The 16,068-nt window shown below is 54.6% G+C and overlaps 1 protein-coding gene across 5 annotated transcripts in view; it reads left to right on the top strand.

The window, feature by feature from the left end:
• Window positions 1-362: 362 nt before the first annotated feature.
• DNMT3A (DNA methyltransferase 3 alpha) overlaps window positions 363-16,068 on the top strand; it is a 267,504-nt gene continuing 251,798 nt past the window's right edge. For 4 of the 5 annotated variants that reach the window (XM_073335457.2, XM_073335456.2, XM_073335455.2 and 1 more), the window contains exons 1-2: window positions 365-512; window positions 12,286-12,507. In XM_073335457.2, the coding sequence (XP_073191558.1) occupies window positions 12,436-12,507 (72 nt within the window). In that variant the 5' untranslated portion in view covers window positions 365-512; window positions 12,286-12,435. Of the gene's footprint in view, window positions 513-12,285; window positions 12,508-16,068 lie in introns of all 5 variants that reach the window. The other variant, XM_073335459.2, reaches the window with a different exon arrangement.

Here is a 16,068-nt window from a genome sequence, read left to right as displayed (position 1 = left end):
CTCGGTGAGCGGGTCCCCGGGGGTCCCTGTGGGGGGCCCCTGTGTGGGGGCCGGGCTCGGTGAGCGGGTCCCCGGGGGTCCCTGTGGGGGGGTCCCTGTCTGGGGGCCGGGCTCGGTGAGCGGGTCCCCGGGGGGCCCTGTGGGGGGCCCCTGTGTGGGGGCCGGGCTCGGTGAGCGGGTCCCCGGGGGGCCCTGTGGGGGGCCCCTGTGTGGGGGCCGGGCTCGGTGAGCGGGTCCCCGGGGGGGCCGGGCGTGGGCCGCAGCTGGGGCGGGGTCCCCGGCGCGGCGGGCGCGGGCGGGCCGCCGGGCGCTAGGGCCGCGCGGGAGGCGCGCGGTGGCTCGGGCTCCGCGGGCGGGGGCTGTGCGGCTCAGTGCTGCAGTGGAGGCGGCGGAGCTGCGGGCGGAGGCCGCGCCGGGCAGGGCAGGAGGCGGCGGCGGAGAGGGGGAGCGCGGCGGCGGGAGCGGCGGCGGCGGCGGCTCCCGGGGGAGGTCCAGGCCCGGGACTGGCCGAGGTAGGAGAGGGCCCCAGGCGGCGGGGGGGGGCCGCTTCCCCAGGGCCGATCCTCCCCTTCTCCGCCCCCGGGTGGGGGCGGTGCCATGGGGGCAAGCGGGCACGGAGCTGGGGGCTTGGCACCCGGGCACGGGGAGCGGGCAGAGCCCGCACCAGCGGCAGCCGCCCCCTCCCTGGGCTGCATGGGCCATGCGCCGCAGCCCCCCCTTCCCCCCCCCCCCCCGCTTGTTGCATTTTATGTGCCTGCAAAGAAATCTGCCCTAGATGTTGCATTGGCCCCCCCTTGCTTTCTCGGCAGTCGGTGCCCCTTCCTCCTCCCAAGTTCGGGTGCCCCCGACCCCACTGCCCACAGATCGATGGGGGGAAAAGCGGTTGGTACTCAGGGGCTACCCCCTTGCCTTGCACCCAGACTCCCCGATTTGCGTACACGGGGGGCACACGAACTTGTGATCCCCGGGGGGCTGTGGGGGGAGATAGCTCCCTGATCAATTAATGAGCCGTCAACTCTATCCCCTGAGGTGGAGATACAGCTTTTGCATTGAATATTGGGGGGGGCACCCAGATCCCCTCTTCTGTGTGGGGGTTTCCTTTATTTCACGTACGTTTGCAGACGTGTCTCGGCTGCAGTGCATTGCTCCCGGGTATTATTTTTTTTCAGCCGTGCATTGGGTTTTGTACAAAAATAAGATGGGGGAGGAGAAGGGTGGGCACGGTTCCAGGGCAAGGAAATAATCCCCCTCCCCCTCCCTCAAACCCTTCTGTGAAGTGGAATGTAGAGCCGGGTTTGCAGGAGGGTGGTATGGAGGGCAAAGCAGAGAAGCAGGAAAAATGGCAGCCTGGCATGACCCTTCTTCTCTCGCTGTTCCCCCCTCCCCCTTGCTGTCCTGTGCCCTCCAGAGAAGGGGGCTTTAGGACACAGGCTGCAGCCTGGGGGGGTCCTGTCAGGGAGTCAGGATGGGAGGAGATAAGGCGGTTCTGCAGACAAGCTGCAGGGGTGTAAGGCACTGGTTGAGGGTAGGGATGGGGGGAATTGCTCTGATCTGCTGGGAGAGGAATCCATCCCTGGGGAGCGGGTCCCTGTGCACCCCTACCTGTGGCTTGATCTATGTGTGTGGAAGGTAGGAAACCCCTTGAGTTTGGGCGGGAGTTGCTGCTCTGCTGTTGGATTGTGCCTGCCGAGGGCCAGGACCGGGGTGCAGGGAGGGGTCATTCCCCAGGCTCTGCTAGCAGCATCCTCTTGCTCTGGAGCTTTGCTGAGGGGATGGGAGGAAACCTGCCCCCTCTCCCCCACCAGATACTGAGGGCAGGCCAGGGAGGGTATGGTGCACTGTAAGGGTGGTGGTTGTTTTTTTGGGGGGGGAGGAGGGGGGGAAGAGAAGGGAGGATTCTTTCCCTCCATCCCATCATCAAGCCCAACCCCAGGGAAGTGTTAGTGGGACAGAGACCCTGCAAGGGGCAGAGGAAGGTGCTGCGTCCCTGGCTGGATTTGGAGGAGCCAGGGTGGTTCACAGCCCCCAATGAAGCTGGGCTCTCCTCCCTGTGAAGAGCTGGGTGCAGACGTGTCCTTGAACGCTTTGCATCTGCACTGATGAAGGGCAAGGCATCACAGCTGGGATTTGGGGGAAGGAGGGAGGCTGCATCGTGGTTCTGGCCCCCTCCCCAGCACATACACACTCACTGCAGGGGAATTGCCTCCGTGGGGCCATTTAATCAGCCCCACAAATTAGCCCTTCTAAAACTCGCTCCCTTCCCTCCTGCCTGTGCCTCTTTCTTCCCTGCATTGCCTGCTTGGCTGGTTTATCATCCTGGGCCTGGCAGAGGGCCAGGCCCCATCCCCTCCCCCCGGGGCTCTCTTTTCTCCAGCCTTTGGGCTGGGATCTGGCTGGCGGTGTGTGGGGGGAGAAGACACTGTGAAAATCTCTATTTCCCCCCCCCACCCCAAGTTCTCTTGTCTTTTTATTTGGAAATGGCCTCCCTCCCTCTTTTCCATCCTCATCGGCAAGGCTGGGCTGCCTGTATTGTGACAAGGGTTTTGCAGCTCCCTCCAAACACAAGAAGGCTAGAGAGGTTTTGCAAGGCAGGCTGGCAGCTGAGATGTGCATGTTACTCATTCCCTGCACACAAGTGTCATTGACTTAGCCTGCCCATCTGTGTGTGTGTGCGCCCGTGCGTGTGTCTGTTTCTCTTGCGCTCTCATCTGTCACTTGGGAGGGACAAACTCCTATGGGATCTGCATGGAGATTCTTTTTCTTATACACAGTCATTTCAGAATGATCATTATCAAACGCTTGCCCTGCTGGGGGAGGGAGCACTGCTACCTTTAGCCTCTGAAAGCTCTCGGTCCAGGATTGGGGCAAAGGGGGGGAAGTTGGCATGCTGTTTAATCTCCAGGAAACTTGTTTAAGGGGGGTGCCGTTATGCAGAAATATTGGGAAATGCACTAAAGATCCACTTTGAAGCCCCATCTATAAATTCACGGTTTTGAGTGTTTGTAGGACTGTCTGGTTTATTTTCTGCCTGATGATTTTGCTGGCGAAGAATAGTCAGATGTCCAGCTAGAATGGGAAAATCAAACTGTAAGTCATTAGAGGCTGGGTAGTTTGGTCTCATACATACAGGAGCGAAGTTCATCTTTTGTATTGATTGTGCTAGTTTTCATCCATTGACCTGTTTCCTTCTGTAAGTACAATGCAAAAATCTATATGGAGAAAGAAAGGGTTCTTCATGGCTTGGAATTGAGGCCTAAAAGATCTGTATCTGCTTATGATGTGTACAGTTACCACAGACTTCCCTAGCTGTCTCTTTTTATGTTTATTAATGAGATAAGTTCAAGTTAGTGATGCCTTTTTTTCAGTGTTTGAGTGTGTGTGTGTCTTTGAGCAAGTGAAATTTTCCTCTTAGCCTAGTTCCTCTTTTTTTCTTCCCTTTGTGCTGTGTAGATGGCATCACAATGGTTGGTTTTACTATATTTGCATTGCTTTGCTAAGTGGATGATTGCAGAAATAAACCAAGAGGTCAGTGGCTATGTTTTGGTGAACGGCTTGCAGCCCAGTAACCTTTGGAGAGCCTAGGCTTTGAAAACACACAGTGCTGTACATATGTGTATATTTTTAACTTCGCTGCTTATACGGGCCTGGAGTACCATTTAGAGAGGCGAGGTTTCTGTCTAAAATCCTATGGAAGGAGAAGGCCTGGAAATTTGTAAGCAAATTCTTCAAATCCAGTGGCTGTGAAGTTCTTGACAATAATGGAAGAGGAATTGACCTTTTTGTGTTTAGTAACTGCTCTCAATAACTCTTCACACATGCAATAGCCTTTCATGCTGAGTCAGCTCGAAACTTCCTAGCAGGAGTCTTTTTTCTTAAAATGAAATGTCCACAAACATCTCTAGGAAATAATGGATACCCATATATAACAGTTGACTAAGGGCTTGCAAGCAGGTCTATAGTAGAGTGGCAGTGGGATTAGAGTCCAAACAATGTTTCCTTAGCTGCTTAAATAATCTCTAAATTTATAAGTGTCTTAAAAACATCTCTCTGGGTTGGTTGGAGTGAAAGCAGAGCCAAAATGATTTAGTTCCTAACTTCATTCTCAGGAAAACGGGCTGGGTAAAACCCTGGAGGGATGTTTGCTTTTAAAAAGTTGGCAGAATCCACTAATTTGATCCTGCTTTGCAAATTATTTTTGAGGGTGGGCACCACCCCTTTCACCATAGCACCTCCCATTGCTTACTGTATTTTGTTTGTTTTTGATATTTTACACAACGGATACGTGAAGCTCTGCTTCTGGGCAGCAACTCCGGGAACCTCAGGTGATTTAACATTCATTCTGCATAGTCCTAAAAATATCACTTCACAATTATGCATCACTGCTTGATTGCTTCCGTGCTAGCATCTCCCCACACTTATACCAAACCATGGGCTGGCTTTTTCCTTGTCCTTTGTTACAATTGGGGTTCTTCTAACCTACAGCATCCCTGCTTTGCTCAGTCTACGGTTCTCCTAATCTTCTTAGTGCATGCTTGAGAACAGTTTGAGAGGTTTCACTTATAAATCCCTTGAGTGTCTCCGAACAGCTAAGGTCAATGGTAGAAAGTAGATCTGGCTGCAATTCTCGTGTATTGGTGATGATGTAACAGAAAGGGGTGCCCTGCTTTCTGCTCTGGGCTTCTTTGAGCCTGTGGCAGAACTGAAAAGGAAAGTGAACTGGCACAGTGATGCTCTTTATTACCCTGATGAGTGTGTTTAATTTTCCATGTGGAGTCGGCTGTTTTGATGTATGGCATGTGTTTCATGTGGGGGTTGAACAGAATTAGCTACATGTAAACAGTGAAATGTTTCATACTTCTGAGTGCAGTTTTCTAGAGAACAAATAGTAGAGTTTGGGACCAAGTTGTTCCTGAATTTTCTTGTAGATTTTAGGCTGTTTAGTTTTTTAAATGAAGGTCTTCTTGACCTACTAACCAGAAACTTCTCTAGCAGCCATTCCGTTAGTGTTGGGGTGGGTGGGGGAGGGCTGGGAGACTTCCAGGGACATGTGAAGCAAATGTTTCGTAGATTCATAGAGTTTAAGGTCTGATCAACTAGTCTGGCCATTGAATTTCACTCAGATACCTCCCTGTGTGCTGAGCCCAGTGACTTGTGTTTGGGTAAAAAGCAGATACCTTCAATAAAGACGTCAGATTGGAAGCCATCAAGAGAGACAGAATCCACCACTTCCCTAATCCCCCTCACTCTTAAAAATAGTGCCTTATTTCTCATTTGAATTTACTTGGCTTCAGTTTCCCGCCTCCAGTTCTTGTTTTGCTTTTCTCAGGTAGTGTGAAGAGCCCTTTAGTACCCAATATTGTCTCCCTGTGAAAGCACTTATACCCTGTAATCAACTGACCTCTTTTGCTAACCAGATTGAGCTCTCTAAGTCTCTCACTGCAGGGTGTTCTCGTTCACCCTCTAATAATTTTTGTGGCTCTTTCCTACATTCTTTCAAATTGTTCAGCATCCTTTTTAAAACGTAGATACCAGAACTGTGTGCAGTATTCCAGCATTGGTCTCAATGGTGTTGTACACATGTGAAATCACCTCCCTGCCCTACCCTCCAGATGACATTAGCTCTGTTTGCCTCAGCATCACACTGGGAGTTCACACTGTTCACCATCACAGTGTTCAGTTGCTTGTGCACTGTGGTCCCTAAATGCTTTTCAGTCCCTGTTTTCCAGAATATATTCTCCCATTCTGTAGCGATGGCCTGCATTCCTTCTTCCTAGATGCATAACTTTACATTATTATGTTTACAGTGTAGGAGAGGATCTTGACTACTTAGGTTACAGTACAGGAGAAAAGAAAGTCTTGTTGTGTAGAATAACTTTCTGTCGGGCTAGTTTTGGGACCTTTGCCGTATCCTTCTCCTTTCCGTCTAGTCTGTTGCTGAGAACTATCCATTCCCTCCAACATACCTGTTTTTCTGTGTATTTTCACCTGAAGTGTGTGCTGTCACTGACCCCAGCACTTGGCAGAGTTGATGATCTGTTTTTGTTGGGTATAGTATCAAGTTTCATATAGCACTCTGTGAAGGTAATAGCCAAATACAAATAGAGATTTTGACTCCTTTGCCTAACACAGACTTGTAATTTTGAATAATAAGCAAAATATCTGACCATAGAAGTTTCTAATGAGCTAAGTGTGTTTAACTGGATCAAGCCAATACTTTTCTTATCCATGACAATGAATTTATTACTGCCATCTGTTGGGAGTAATAGCATAGGTGACGCTATCACTTCTAAACCATTAGCCCTGAACATTTTTGACAAATATGGCTATGATTTTTTCTGTAGAGCTTTCTCTTATCAGCCTTGTTGTAGTGGAAAGAGAGACTCTCTCTCCCAATTGCCTTCTTTTCTGAATGTCAAGAGTTGTGGTTTGCAGCATCATTTAGTTGTTGAGGCCATTTTGTTTGCTGACTTCTGGTTTTAAGGAGGGATGGATTTGTTTGCTGCTTGCCTGGGAGACCTCCAAGGAAAGCTCAGGTGCAGTAGGTGCCGACTCCGGGTAGAGTCACAGAAGATCAGGGCTGGAAGGGACCTCGGGAGGTCACCTAGTCCCACCCCCTGCTCAAAGCAGGACCAAGCCCCGACTAATCATCCCAGCCAGGACTTTGTCAAGCCAGACCTTAAAAATGAGGGCACCACTAGGTACCACTCTTGCCTCTGAGTCAAGACTCAGTGAACGCTGCAGTGGAGGGGGTGGTAGTGACTCAAAGTAGTTAGCATTCGTCTCGCTGAGTCAGTGCTCAGCTAATGCCCAGGTGTGATTTAGGGACTGCGGGATGGTTGTTGGTGGCTCAGTAGGTGTCTCTTGTTCCTGAGTCAATTCTGAACTAATGCTCCAGGTTGGGGGTGGGGAAGGAGGGACTGTGCTGTCACAGGGGGTGTTGGTGACTCAAAGTAACAATAATCACACTTTGCAACACTTGTCATGTTTCAAGTGCTTTGGACAGTTTCCCTAATGATTCCTCACAGCCCCCTGGAAAGCCCCCTATTTTTACAGGTGCAAAATGCACCCGTCTAAGCGCTAGGTGGCCCTTATCCCCCATGTCTGTGCTGCACCACGGTGCCAGGTAGGTGTGACGTGCACTGTGTTAGCAGAGGTGCTGTCTTTCACGTGAGGAGTGAAGCTCCGGTCTTTGTGGTCATTAAAAGTCGCTGGGCTGGGTGTCACCTCTGTGTCATGGCCAAGTGCTGGCTTGGGTAAGGTAACTGCACGCTGGCATACCTCAAATTCTGCATGTAGTGTCAGAGCGAAGAAGCAGCTACCAAGGGAGGACTGTGTGTGTATTTGTATCAGGGGGTAGCCGTGTTAGTCTGTATCCACAAAAACAACAAGGAGGCACCTTAAAGACCCATGAAAGCTTAGGCTCAAATAAATCTATTAGTCTTTAAGGTGCCACCAGACTCCTTGTTGTTTTTGTGTATTTGTAAACATAGTCTGGAGGTGGCTGCATTTCAGCGATCTGTGCACGCTGCATGTGTGTCTCTGAAAGGGCCTTGGGGCCCTGGTCTTCGGGATGAGGCTTGCCCTCATTATTAATAGCTGGAGCAGGAGGCTCCTGAGCGCTCCTCTTTGAAATGACTTGAAATAAAATGCCTGTTAGGTCTCTGCGAGTTCCCAGCATGCGATCAGGCTGAAGCACCCTGACAGCAGGACTTGAGGAGTCCTTAATAAACCCTGGTTTGTCAGCACCGTGTGCATCATAGAAGGTAACCCACTTTAAACGACTCTGCCGTCAGTGGGAGTGACTGGCAGGTCCCATACAAGCTCTGCCTTGTGGGAGAAGTGCGGTAAATTTTCTTCCCCACTTGCCTTCAGTTGTAAGGTCAGACTGAGCTGTTAAATACAGGAGCAGAGGAACGTGCAGACAGAGTCCTTCCCTACACTTCAAAGGCAGGCGCTGGTGCGTGAGTGGGAGAGCCAAGCAGGTGGCAAGGAGAGGATTAATTTGAGATCAAGCTTTGAGACCTGCTGTATTAACTGGGTGAAACTCTTCCAGTTTGCAAGCTTCTGCTCAGCCTTTGCTAGTGATGCTCCAGTAATAATCTGGGTGCTAGCGCACAGGAGGAGAAGTGCGTGCTGCCATCAGGAGAGCGAGCTCTTGTTGTGGGAGCAGTGGAGGAGCTCACTGACTTGGGTAAGGTTATTCAGAGAGCTTGGGACCAAGGCAAGGCTGCTGTGAATGGGCCACAGGTTCCACACTGAATGTGTGTAGCCTGCTTCAGTCGTGTTTCTTTGCACGTTTAGAGGTAAGGAACATTGTGTGGACCTTTAGACAGAGATGCAGGATCCCTCGCTGTTTGGACAGGGAGTCCACTCCCTCACGGGGCTCACAGCCGCAGCTTGTGGTTACTAGGGGAAAGAGGGGTGTTTGCACTCCGCTGTAATGGAGGGACAGTGGCTCACTTTGAAAAAGAGTGTTTGTCTTTATTTAAAGCTCAGCAGAGGGCAAAGGGAGAGGTTAGTTGGTGAGGCTGTTGAGGGATGGGGGCGGGGAGGAGGCTTTCATTGCTGGTTGTTCCCAGTGCTCCCCCTTGCATATTCCCCATCTGCCTGGTGTTTCTTACGCAGCCCGACTATTTTTAGTGCATTTGGAGACCATGTTTGCTGGAAGCGAATCAAAGCCTGAGAACTGGCTATTTTTCAGAGTGGAGCTGCGTGCTGCTCTGAGCGAGCCATTTCTCTGGGACATTGGGGATGACCTGGGGTGGGGGCTGGCTGGCAGTGCTGAGCTATTTGCTGGCCTGATGTGTGTGTTGGAACGCCTTTCTAATGGCAGAGCTCCCTGCATCTGGGGGGAGAAGTGGCTGACAGAGCCGTTTCATATGGGTTTGGGGAGGCTTACTTGGAAATCCATGCGAACGTTGCCAGCAGCTCAGCTGGGGCCCACAGAGTGGGAGACCCACCAGAGGAGAATGTGTTCTGTGGTGAGGGGCCCCAAGGGGCACAAGACCCCTACAGTGGAGCTGGACTGTGTGGAAATGGAGGTCCAGAGAGGGTTGAGACCCTGGCAAGGGAGTCAGATAGCATGGGGGGCAGGGCCCTGGGGATCATGAGACTCTGGCCAAGGACCTGGATTGCCTGGGGGTGCTAGGCCAGAGGGATGAGACACCCTGACTGAGAAGCTGGATTGCCTGCGGGGTGTCTGCATCCAACTGGCGCTGCTCAAACCAAGCAGCAGGGGTGCTCTCCACCTCAAGGAGCCCACAGTGTAGAGATGCAGCAAGTAGGGGGCAGGGCACAACACACACGCAGCATTGGGAGGTTTGAACAGTCCCCCGGGCACTCCTCTAGCACAGCGTGTCGCCCAGAGGCAGCACAGCAGAGATGGAGCTTCAGGCTGAGCTCGGGGAGCACACTCTAGGTGTAAGGGGCAGAGGTGTGGGGGATGCTGAGAATGGGCATTGGAGGCTGATGCTATTCGAGGGGGCAGGGAAGCACCTGGAATTTGGCAAGGGTGAGTCAATAAGGAGTCATGCAGGGTTTGGAAGGGGATGACAAATAGCTGGTGAGAAGGGCTCTTTTTGGTCTTGTCTGCTTGGGAAGCTTACACCGGTTTTCCTGCCTCCCGGTTGCTTGAAAAACACCGGGTTGCACACATGAGTGCGTCACCTGCTCCTCAGGAAGGCAAGAGGCATTGCAATGTCACCCCAAAATGTACAGGGGGTCACATCTCAGTTTACTGAGGGCAGTTGTTGCACTGACCTCTTTGACAGCTCCCTTGCCTGGCCAACCTCTCTAGCTCACCAGCTGAGAGTCTCCTCTGAGCTCCCAAAAGATCTCTGCTTCTCCTCTGGGCCATGACCCCATATCCACATCTTGGTTCCACTGAGTCCCAGCCAGCAATCCAGGTGTGGGTCATGGGCTCATTCTGTACTCATAGCCTAGCTCCCTTCTGGTTTCCTCCCCTGCTGCCATACTTCTTTCCAGCAACCCCCAGGTACGCTGTCTGCTGAGGCAGGAGGCAGTAGGAGGAGCGAAGCTGGGAGCTAGTCCCTTGGCTACCAGATTCCTGTTCCCTCTGCTCCCTCCAAACCCCACAGGACTTGCTGTGACAGAGTGAGGGGTGGGTGTGAGCAGAGCTGGGGAAGAAGGATATTGTGGGGGAGGAGCATGGCAGGGAACAGAGTGCAGACCCAGCTGCTGAGCCACATGGATCACCAGTGGGGGCCCTGCAGCCCCAGTAGGGGAGGCTATGGAAAGGGATCCATTTCTGGAGAGAAGGGGATCCTCTTGGGGGCATAGCACAGGGGCAGAGAGGGGAGTCTCAGCCAATGGATGGCTAGGGAAGCTGTCTTTATTGTCTCAGTCACCCTACGTGAATCAGCGTCAGCATGGGCACAAAGGCAGCCGTGGAGTTGGTTAGGGTGGGCGCCCTTGGCCTTTTGGCGACAGTGTCCATGCTGACAGACTGTGGGAGGAAGGAACAGGAGCTCAGTTTGGCCATGGTACATTTGAGCTGACATCAGGCTGGGACAAAGGGACACAGGTCTGGAGTGGAGAGGTGGCTCTTTGGGGTGAAGATGGTAGTTGAAACTATGTGAGTGGATGAGCTCGCCCAGAAGGAGGGGTGAAAGGAGAAGAGGCAGCACCTAAGAGACTTGAGGGAGAGTGGAGACAGAGAGAGCCCTGAAGCAATGGTCAGAGATGAACCAGGGGAGAGGGAGTCTGGGAAGCCCCAGGTGTCAAGAAGGAGTGTGCTCAGCAGTGTGAAAAGCAGCAGCGAGGGCAAGGTGGGTGAGGAAGGGGTGGAGCTCTGGGAATGGACCAGAAGAGGAGGTTGAAGGAGACCCTGGTGAGATCTTTCGGTGGAGTGGAGAAGCTGGAAGCCCAGGGGAAATAGAGGAACTTGAGGTGGTGATTGATTGTAGCTTGCATGTCCCATGAGTCTGGAAGTGAGGGGGAGATGGGGCTGGGACAGTTGTTGGAGACACAGGGGAGACGTATGGCTGAAGGTGGGGCAGCCCAGGAGAGGTGGGTCTGTTCCAGACGGTGCCCTGCTTGTTCAGGCTGCAGAGAATGTTCCGTGGTGCTCAAACCTCCCAGTAGTGGGGAAACAGCTCCCAAGTGTTGGTCCCAGATTCCTACTAAGGATGAAGAGGCAGGGAGGGGGAGGCTGATTGCAAGGGGCGCCCAGCCCCATGGCCTCTGCACAGAGCAGAGGTGTGTATGTGCAAGGGTGTGGGTGTGGACAATGGACAGACAGGGAGGGGGAAGCTGATTGCAGGGGATGCCTGGCCCCCTGGCCTCTGCACAGAGCAGAGGTGTGTGTGTGTGTATGTGTGGGGGTGGGGGGCGGACAGGAAGGGAGAGGCTGGTTCCTGCCTCTAACCCAGCTCCCTGGCCTCTGCACAGAGCAGAGGTGCTGGTGCGGGAACGGAGACAGACAGGGAGGGAGAGGCTGAGTGCAGCGGACACCCAGGCTCTGGCCTCTGCACAGAGGTGGGGAGCACAGAGAGGGAGAGGCTGGTTCCTGCCTACACCCAGCCCCCTGGCCTCTGCACAGAGCAGAGGTGTGGGGTGGGGGGCAGAGAGGAAGAGGCTGATTGTGGGGGACACCCAGCCCCCTGGCCTCTGCACAGAGCAGAGGTGTGGGGAGGGGAGAGGTGGAGGGAGAGGCCGCTCCCTGCAGCCCCCCAGGCCACAGCCTGCCTGTAGTGGGGGAGAGGCACAAGAATTGTCTGGGTTTTAAGTTTCTGTTCTAGAAGCAGCAGCCCTGCCTGCCCAGCAGCCCCCCACCCTCCTGGCTGGAAACGAGCTGCGGCTGGAAAGCTCTAGAAACAATTTGCAGCTCTGGTGCCAAAGGCAACAGCAGCCCCGGCCATGGCTAATGCAGGCAGCATTTTCCATAGCAACAGGTGCTTGGCTGCAGTGGGCAGCCCCTGCTGGGGGAGGGGGACCAGCATCTGTCTGGGACGGGGAGGGGGGACGGACGACGATGACTCTGTGCCCCTGGACAGGAGTTTGGGATTGACGGGGGGCCAGGGAGGGGCGAGGGGGCTCTCCTTTGGAGTCTGGAGGAGCCGGCTAGTATGGTGTCAGGGTGGCGGGGACCCTGGTGGGGCGGCGGAGCTGGGGGAAAGGGGCCCCTGCCCAGCTGAGTCAAGGCTGCGGCGTGTTAATAATTGTCCCTGGCTGGGGGCGAGGCCGCTTGAAGCTGGTGCCTGCGGGTGCCGTGTGCGATGGTGTTCCAGGCCTCACCCTGCGCCCTTCTCTGTGTTTCCCCCACAGGTGGCAGGAGGGGACGGACGGACGGAAGGAAGGCTCGGGGCATTGCTGCTGGGGCAGTTTTTAAACTTTTTTTCTTGTTTTTAAAGTTTGAACTTTTAAAGTTTATTTTATTTTAAAAAAAGCAAAACTTCTCAGCCTCCCCCTCTCCCCATGATGCCGTCCAACGGGTCTATCGACACCAGCAGCACTGCTCCAGACAGGGAGACGCCCGACACTCACAAGGTAAGGAACACTCTGAAGCCAGGCACACCAACTGCGGAAGGGGGGCATGGTCCTGCCCACTCTCTGATGGCCTACATGTGTGATGAATTGGGTGGGTCTCAGTCCAGTTTCCTGTGCACGTCCAGTGCTGGCTCTAACTGGCAGAAGGGCCACTGGAGGGAGGGCAGGGCTGGTGTGAGGGGGAACGGCTTGCCCGGCTGCTGCCTTGCTCCTGCTGTGGGGACGCATGGAGGGTTCAGGCTCTGGGACTGTCCATCTGGCCCCAATGTTTTCAAAGGCCCATGTCACGTCTAACTGGCTGTCTGATTGCCAGGGGGAGGAGTGTGGCAGGAGCTGGGGGGAACGTTCTGGTGGCTAGCAGGCAGGGAGAAGAGTGGGGCCTGGCCAGAGGCCTGTGCTGTTGATCTGAACTGGGGGTGGGGGCAGGCACTGAGGAGGCCTGAGCTGCAGAGTGGGATTAGAGCGGATTGAGCTATTTCTGGGCACTGCTGAATGGGGGCGAGTGTGACTGTGCTGATGAGACCTGCTGTTACCCTCGCTGCTGTTGCCTGCTGAGAGAGGGAAGCCTCTGGTAAGGCGGGGGAATGAGGGCAGCTGTACCCTTGGTTGGGATGGCCTTGGGAGGCCTGGGGGATGGTTGCTTTGCAGGCAGTGGCTGGTTTACCTGCCCCTCTGCTTCCGGTGACAGCAGGAACTGGGTCAGTTCCCTCCATGAGGCCCTAGTCTGACTCCACATACCTGGGCGGGGGGGGGGGGGTGCACACCCATGAACCAGGGACACATGGGTGGGGGAGGGGGGAGTGCACACCCCTGAACCAGGGACACGTGACACGGGGAGAGAGAGACACTGGGTGGGGAGGTGGGGAGAAGGCTGGCATGGGAGAGAGACCCACCCTGGGGAGTGGGTGGGGGAAGGAAAGCCTCAGCATGTACACTGGGCAGGGGTGCGGAGAAAAGACACAGCTTGGGGTGGGGGAGCATACGTTGTTGGGAGAGGCATGGAGAAAGGACAAAGAGAGACCGATAGAACCACCTGGCTTGGCTGTGAAGAAAGGACAGAGGCACTGGGGGAGTGGAGAGGGAGACACACATGGGGGGGGTGGGGGGGGACAAAGATGCACACACTGCGGGGCAGGACGCAGAGGCGTGCATGCACCGAGGGGTGCGACAAGAGGCGTGGACACGGGTGGAGGGGGTGGGATGAAGGGAGAGAGACATGCTGGGAGGCGGGAAGAGGGGAGACACAGGCCGCCTGGGGTGGGAAGAGGGCGTGGAGGAAGAGAGGAGGAAGCACAAGTGCCCATGTCAGAGCTCTGCTCGTTTGCCAGCCCAAGCCGGGAGGCTCCAGCACCATCCCTAATGCCTGGCTGGAGCGGGAGAGCTCAGGTAAGCCCCAGCTGGGGGCAGGGCCTCGTGTAGGTACACACCTGCATGGCTGGGAGAGAGGAGCCAGGCCCCTGTGTGTGCCGGGGAGAATACAGCGCAGCAGGCCCCTCTGAATGGAGTGAGCGTACATGTGAGTGGGTTGGAGGGGGGAAGGTTCCCACACAGAGCAGAGGATCCAGGCACTGTGCTGGAGCTGGGCAGCCGTGGGGCCAATGGGAAAGCAACCATTTGCTGTTGCGGGGGTGGCTTCCTCCCAGGCGCCCACCCCCCTTGTGCTCAAGGCCTCTTCTTGGGTCCTCATAACTCACAAAAAGGGGTGTGTGCAAGTCCAATAACAGCAGCCTCTTTATGGAAGTTTATTAACTTCAGGTTCAGAAAGGAACAAAAGTCTGCTCTCCGGCCATAAGCCAGGCCCAGCCCCAGACTCCCTTGGCATCTCAGCTCCTCCCAGCCCTTCTCAGCTGGTGGAACTCCCCGACCTCCGAACCTTCTCTGCAGGAACCTCTCTCGCTCCCTGCTGCCCTTTATCAGGGTGACAGCTCCCATTCCCAGCCGGTTCTAATGAAACCCCACATCTCCTCCCAGGTATGGCAGGCAGGGCTCATTGAACACAGCCAGCCAGCTCCAGACCTCCAGTCCTTAAAGGGACAGGCCACTCCCTTACAGAACCTCACCCTTCCCCAACCACAGGGCAAGTTTCTACCTTCTTTGTTTTTTCTGTCCCTCCTTGCTGGCCTGTTTTGCCGACAGCAATACCGCCAACTGGCCAAAGCCATGGAGCAACTGGATTTTTGCTCCTTGATGTCCTCCATCTCCCCTATTTGGAGATGAAGCCCACCCACTTGTCCACCAGCATTTTGATTTGCCATGCTAAGCCGTGCTTATCTGTGGCTAGCTCATCACTTTCTTGTAGGGCCAGCTGCACGTCCTCCTTCAAAGCAGCACGTTCCCTCTGGTGTGTCTCCTTCAAAGAGAGCAAACCACTAATCTCCTCTCCTGCCAGTTCTGTGTTTACACCCCTTTACTGACCAGCTGTCCTGTCCTGCCACTCCTGAGGCGCTTCCCTGCTCTGGTCCTGCCTCTCTCTGGCTTAGCGTCCTTCTCCCACAGCCCCAAATCCGTCTGCTCTCGAGCAGGAGGCGGAGCTACTGCGTCCATCACCACCCCACTCTCTCCTCTCGCCTCGGGCACAGAGGGCTGGCCCAATTCCGAGAACATACTAGCGGCCTGCCAAATCTTTCCTGCTTACGACCCCCTCATTTTCTTTGCCAAGGTCCTGGATCTCATTAGGCCACATCTTTAGCGCAGGTCCGTCCTTCCTTCCCACGCCTGAAACACCTCTTGGGGGGGTGTTGGTCTGGCCTCATCCTCATCGGCCACATCCAGCGTGCCACTTAGGGGACATACTCAACGTGGCCTGTTGCTCTTCTTCTTTCCCGCTTCTTTTTTTAACTTCTTAAAGGAGCAGACCCTCCTGGTATCCCCCACCACTTGACACTTGAAACATATGGCCAGGCCCTTCCACCTCCACACCACCCTTGGCGTGTCTCTTCCCCTAGCCCCTGACAAGTGATCCCACTGCCAGCTGGGGCCCTCCACTCTTGTGTCCAGGTTTCCCATATTAAAGCATAGCAGGATCTTCCCCACCTGCTGGTAGGGATTTCCCTGCCCTCCCTTCTGTGCCTGCGGCTGCACTACCTGGATTGCCAGATGATCCTGCGGAAGCTGCAGAAGGAACACTTGGATCCTGCCGCCTGTGCCACTGGCAACGCCCCGGACACCCCTCATGGCCGCAGGCTGGCCCCTCATCTCAGTTTCCCTTCTTGATTTCTCAGTAATTCACAAAAAGAGGCTTTTACAAGTCCAGTAACCACAGCTCTCTTTAGGGACTGGTTATTAGTTTAAAGTTCAGAAATGAATCCAAAAGTCTGCCCTGCAGCCATAAACTGGGCCCAGCCCCAAACTCCCCTGGTGTCTCAGGGTCTTCCCTGCTTCAGCCGGCTCCTCCCAGCCCTCCCTATCTGGGCAACTCCCCTGGTCTCTGAGTCTTTTTGGCAGGAGCCTCTCTCGTCTCTTCTGAGTTTCCTGAACTCTTCTCCCCAGCGTCCTGCTGCCCTTTATATGGGAGGCAGCGCCTTTATCCCCATCCCTGCCCCCTCCTTGCTGTATCTCTAG

This window comes from Lepidochelys kempii, chromosome 3 (genome assembly GCF_965140285.1).
Source record: "Lepidochelys kempii isolate rLepKem1 chromosome 3, rLepKem1.hap1, whole genome shotgun sequence".
Taxonomy (NCBI): Eukaryota; Metazoa; Chordata; order Testudines; family Cheloniidae; genus Lepidochelys; species Lepidochelys kempii.
Note: the sequence above shows the minus strand (reverse complement) of the source record. Positions and strands in the feature narration are given on the sequence as shown.